General features: G+C 39.4%; 1 protein-coding gene across 1 annotated transcript in view; it reads left to right on the top strand.

The window, feature by feature from the left end:
- Nucleotides 1-1,213: 1,213 nt before the first annotated feature.
- LOC126190689 (transmembrane 9 superfamily member 2) overlaps nucleotides 1,214-6,000 on the top strand; it is a 127,378-nt gene continuing 122,591 nt past the window's right edge. Inside the window, exons 1-2 of the mRNA XM_049931149.1 lie at nucleotides 1,214-1,545; nucleotides 3,269-3,336. Coding sequence (XP_049787106.1) covers nucleotides 1,420-1,545; nucleotides 3,269-3,336 — 194 coding nt within the window. The 5' untranslated portion in view covers nucleotides 1,214-1,419. The remainder of the gene's footprint in view (nucleotides 1,546-3,268; nucleotides 3,337-6,000) is intronic.

Genomic DNA, 6,000 nt, shown 5'->3' with positions numbered 1-6,000 from the left:
CTACGTTCAATACATTTGATCCCGTACCTGTCTTCTTACATCTGTTCTGAGATGTTCATCATTCGTCATCAGTCATGCTATCTCCTAGGTGTGCTTTTTTTTGTTTTATTCCAATCTAACACTTGTTTTCGATTATGCCGGCTTTCCTATCTTTGGTTTTTTTTGGAGACTTCGCTGTACTTTCCAGTCGTCGTTTTTTCCTCGTTCTTTTATTCGTTGTCCTCTTGTCTTTAGCAACGTCCATCTCAGCGACGTCTGTGAGCTAGTGAAAGTTTATCCTTACTATAGTATTCATTGTTGTAGAGGATGTCTTACCTGGGCTGTGAGTAGTATTTGATACCAAGTGATTGTCCGGCTGCGTCTTTTCCACCTCTGTTTTTATGGAAGTCACGGCAGCTTCAGTATCCTTATTGAAGTCCTCCTCGTGCATGACCTACGCCAAATTAGCGACAGTCTCCAAAGTGTCAAGATTTTCGGACAAAATTCGACATACTCGTCTAGGTAATCCACGTTAACCATAACGGAGTATCCACTAAAGTCCTTTGTAGGTCCAAATATAAGTGTTTTCAGTCTTTTCTAACTTCGAAAGATTACAGGCACTGAGTGTCCCGATTGCTGTGCTAGATTCCATTATCAGTGATAACAAGGCAAATTAGTACGCGAAGGAATAAAAGATCGTGTGTTAGTTGGAGGCGGCAAAGATGTAAAAACATTATACGGATTATTGCCTACCTGCATGCAGACATTAGAAGGTAATCATCACAACAACCCAGTTCTCCATGGTGATTATGCGTAGTAACGTAGTTTAACACTTAAATGTTTGCATAAGCTTTCTTTACTCTTCTTTATTAACTGACATAGTATGCTGCTCCATTCGTAAGGAACTTATTGTATATTGCGAGCTCTATAACATTCGGATGATAGATATCAATATAGTTTTTCGTCACTCAATACTGATTGAATTAGTTTAGAGCAATCGGTTTAAAGAAAACAGAATTCATCACTTTGAGAGTTATACAGGCATACTCTCTACATTTCAAAAAATTGACAAGTTTGCTGCTATGTTATTTCGACTCTTATAAATGCTTTTGTATTGTTAAAATAACATTTACACATGCACGAAGCTAATGTGGGTGCAAAATCCATTCTTTTGTTCGATGTTGTTTACTTCTCGGGTCGCGTATTGAATAATATCTTTGGGGTACACGGGGGACTGTCTTCCTGCTTATGAATTTGTGTGTAGACGTTTCAAAGTAATTGTTATCAGGTGCCCTACGTGTCAGAGATGTGTTGTTGTGTAAAGAAAGTTGTAGTTTGTGTGGGAAGTTACTGAAATTTAATTTTTTGTAAATTTTTGTCGTATGCGTTTGGCCTGAGAGTCTATGAGAATTATATGTGGTAACATCATTGTACGTCAACATGTTCTGGACTGTTGTTTTTGTTGTTGGAGTGACATTTTTTCACCCTTCGGAACAGTTTTATTTGCCGGGCCTCGCCCCTGTCAATTACTGTAAGCAGGGTGAGGACATCCCCACGACCTGTGAGGTAATTGCTGTAAAAATCTTGATTTATTTCCAAATAATGAAAGTGCTGTAAATATGAGAGTTTTTAACTCAGGCAGATAATATGAAAGGCTGGAGAGTTTCATGCCTAGGGCCTTGATACGTGGCATGCAGGGCATTTTGCTTTACGATTACATTCCCTGTTATTTGCAGTGTGCTGCACTGTTTTACAACGGTGCCGAGGAAACAAGTGTGCAATTAAAACTCACTTGTCAGTTGTAAAATGTTTGTGTGATCTTACCACAATGAAAACAATGATTAATTGCACAATTATCCATCAAACTCCAGCCAGCGGCATGCAGTGTTTTAGGAAAGAACCAGTTCGTCCCTGTTATGGGCAGTGTGATTTAAAATAGAATTTCCTACCATCAGTAGGTGATTACTTGAATTTGCAGACTGGTGTATAATAGTGGATTCCCCCATGATATTTTGGTTGTGGTAACTGACAGATTTGCCGTGCACATTGAAGTGTGGTTTAGATTGGAAAGTAACAGTTTGATTGATATTTTGTGAAGCAAACGAATATGAATGTGCCGTAAGCGTTGTGTTAACAAATTTGCATTTAATTTAGCCTGATGTCTAATTTCACTGTGTATTTAGCGATCGTTTCGTTATAAAAACTAAAACTGCTCGGAAATTCAGAAAACCGATAGGGCCTACCAGTATTAGAAAATAGACATGCCATAGACTAGTATTTTGGCAAATATGTGTCCATATATGTTACTTAACAAACGAAATATACAAGATTTTCCCCACTTGATTTGTAGCAATGTTTATATCTGTTGTCTTGTGCACCTGCCGCCTCATATATAAATCAGTAGAAGGTCATTTACTTATTTATTGGGATATTACTATTTCATCTTAGGCCTCGGTCTGCTGTAACGATCAAACAGTAGTCCTACTGTGTGTAGGCCTAGATGAATTGAAGTGGACATTGCTGTGTGCACCAGTCAATCTTAGTGTGGCATGCAACATAAAAATCTGTGGGCACCTACGCAGTACTGTAAAGAAGTTAATAGGTAGTTAAATTAATGTCAAACACAAATTGAAATCATATATTTGTCTGGACATAGTTAAATGTAAAATACTGTAGGCTATTTCATGTATATCAACTAAATTGACTGATTAATGAGAGATTTGAAAAGTTTAGTTGGTGGGGGTTTTCAAAAGAAAAATCTACAATTCATTCTTTTTGAAGGTCTCTCTTTTTATGGATTAGGTTATTAGATAAACTGTTACTTTGTGGCACTTTAGTGTTCTATTTTATTATTAAGGTAGCTTATGTGATGCTGGACATGTATTATTTGAAGTTGTGATATTATAGGAGCAAAGAAACAATGTAGGCCTACATATTGTAGGAGTACGTTTAAAAAATCAGTGTCAAAGGCTAGTTTCATGTGTGTATGTTGGTGGGGGGGAGACAAAGTAGATGATCAGCACAACGAGAGGTGTAAGTTCAGTTCCCAGTCAGCCATCGAGATTTATGTTTTTTACGGTTTCTTGTAATTATTGGTTCTTGGAAATTTACAGGTATGGCAAGGACATTGATTGCTCAACTTTTAGATCTGCTCTCATTTCCAAAAACTGTGAAGAAAACTCTCTGAAATTTACTCCTTAACACCATGAATTCTTGAGGCACATACTATGATCTGGCAGTGTGGTATAGTGAACATAACAGTCAACCAGTATTTTTTCTTCTTTTACAGTCTGTTGTTACCCTGTACGTGAATCGACTGAACACCGAGGAGTCAGTGATACCTTATGAATATCAACAGTAAGTAGTTGAATAGAATGTAATAATCACAAGTGATGTCTAGTTTTTTTTTCACTCTATTAATAGTGTAATTACGAATACCAGCATTTGGAAAGTGTCCAATTCCATGTGTTTTTTCTTTGATCCATGACGTCATCGGTATGGTTGAAGCGTCTACTTCCAGCATATACAGAATGGCAACGATATTGTCACTACATAAACATGCCAACAGACGTGAACAAAAATAAAAAGACACAAGAATGTCTCACTACAACAATAAAATGAAGCTAACGGGACAACTGCAGGAAATAGGGGGTTTAGGGGGTGCACAAGTACAGAACACTGCACCATAACCCTCTGCCCATAGAGAAAAAGAACTCTATTATGACATAATGCTATAGTCATAAAACAAATGGGAATCATACTACACTTCACTCAACCTATATAGCTCAAGCCCATGGGACATTTCCATTGACTTATATAGCTCAAACGAAGCCCTTAATACCGACACCAACAACTCCGAAAAGTGGATTTGGTCAGTTCCCTTGAGATAGATCTGAAATGCCACTGTTGATACATACCGGCAAACCACAAAAAAAAAGAGGGGAAAAAAACCTTGAATTTCACGCATCTACGTAACTCACAAATCACCACTGAAACAACAACTCGAAAACCCAAAAACCTCCATATTCACTAGATCAATTAAAACAATCGAAATACAATAAATATAAAACAGATAGATCATCAGAATTACTACAGAATAAACTCAAAACAAAACTAACTTACCAACAAAGGCCTCCAACAAAATCATGTAGGTTTGCTGCTCTGAGCCCCCCCTCCCCCCACATGCAAAGTGACGGAAAACACTTACACGTCAGCATCCACAACTAGAGGGCGCCATCAAATACAGCAACATGTCATCTACATACACAAACCAATTCAAAAACATTGTGCCATATTATCGCACACACCACCACCATTATGTCACGGGTCCAAGAAGACGGTTGGAATCGGACACTTCCAGTGACCCAGTATACCTTGCAGCTAATTTAAAAATCTGAAATGTTCGTTATTGTCAAGATTATGAGAAGTTGCTACTCACCATATAGCAGAGATGCTGAGTCACAGATAGGCACAACAAAAAGTGTTTCACACTTAAAGCTTTCGGCCAGTGGCCTGCGAGCAGCAGCAACAGTGCATAATGGGCGTGGCAACTGGGTGGGGGTGAGGAGGAGGCTGGGGCAAGAAGGGTGACGGATAGTATGGTGGGGATGGTGGACAGTGAAATGAAATGCTGCTGGTTAGCTGGAGGTTGGGGGGGGGGGGAGTAACGGAAAAGGAGACATTGAGAGAAAAAGATAAAAAGACTGGGTGTGGTGGTGGAATGGGAGCAGGGAAGGGGCTAAATGGGTGAGGACAGCAACTAATGAAGGTTGAGGTCAGCAACTAATGCAGGTCAGTGACTAATGAAGGTTGAGGCCAGGAGGGTTATGGTAACATAGGATGTATTGCAGGGACAGTTCCCACCTGCGAAATTCAGAAAAGCTGGTGTTGGTGGGGAGGATCCATATGGCACAGGCTGTAAAGCAGTCATTGAAATGAAGGATATCATGTTTGGCAGCGTGTTCAGCAACAGGGTGGTCCACTTTTTTCTCGGCCGCAGTTTGTCTGTGGCCATTCGTGCGGGCAGACAGCTTTTTGGTTGTTATTCCTACATAGAATGCAGCGCATTGGTTGCAGCTTAGCTTGTAGATCACATTACTGATTTCACAAATAGCCGTGCCTTTGATGGGATGGGTGGTGTTAGGTTCGGTGGAAGGCAGAATACCACTGTGGGAGGGGTGGGAAGGATAGTGGGCAGGACATTTCTCATTTCAGAGCAAGATGAGAGGTAATCAAAACCCTCATAATATTGTTACATTCCATCCTGGATTTTTCATTGTTTGATTATTGTCAAGATAATCGATGTCACTAGACCTTTTAATAACATTGATGTTTGTTCGGAAAGACTCATAAGATGTTTTCTAAACTGCCATGCACTTAGAGAGAGAATTATTTTGAATGTAACAACAAATAATTGGAATCTGCATTCACTGCTCAATCTCCTAACTTATTTCTACATCTATACTCTGCAAACCACTGTGAGGTGCATGCCTGCTGTACCAATTAGTAGGGTTTCTTCCCATTCAATTCACATATGGAGCACAGAAGGAATGATTGTTTGAAAGTATCTTGTGTGTGCAGTAATTATTCTGATCTTATCCTCATGATCCCTATCTGAGCGATACATAAAGGGTGGTAGTGTATTCCTAGAACCATCATTTAAAGCTGGTTCTTTAAATATTGTTTACAGACTTTCATGGGAAAGTTTAGGTCTGTTTCAAGACTTTGCCAGTTTAGTGTCTTCAGTATCTCTGTGACACACTCCAGTAAAACAAACAAACCTGTGGCAACTCATGCTGTCCTTCTCTGTATACATTCAAATGCCCTGTTAGTCCTATTTGGTATGGGTACTTGGTGGAAGTGTGGTAACACTTGCTGCATAAGTAGCCTTTTGTAGACTCCATGTCTCCCTGGATAGTGCTAAAATAGCAGGCACCTTTTGGTACACAAACTGCAGTGGCTAGGTTTGAGTTAACACAGTATTACAGAGCAGCATCTGATAGTGTCTATTAATCTCTTATT

Source organism: Schistocerca cancellata, chromosome 6, assembly GCF_023864275.1.
Source record: "Schistocerca cancellata isolate TAMUIC-IGC-003103 chromosome 6, iqSchCanc2.1, whole genome shotgun sequence".
Taxonomy (NCBI): domain Eukaryota; kingdom Metazoa; phylum Arthropoda; class Insecta; order Orthoptera; family Acrididae; genus Schistocerca; species Schistocerca cancellata.
The sequence above is the reverse complement of the archived record's forward strand: the minus strand, read 5'-3'. Positions and strand labels throughout refer to the sequence as shown.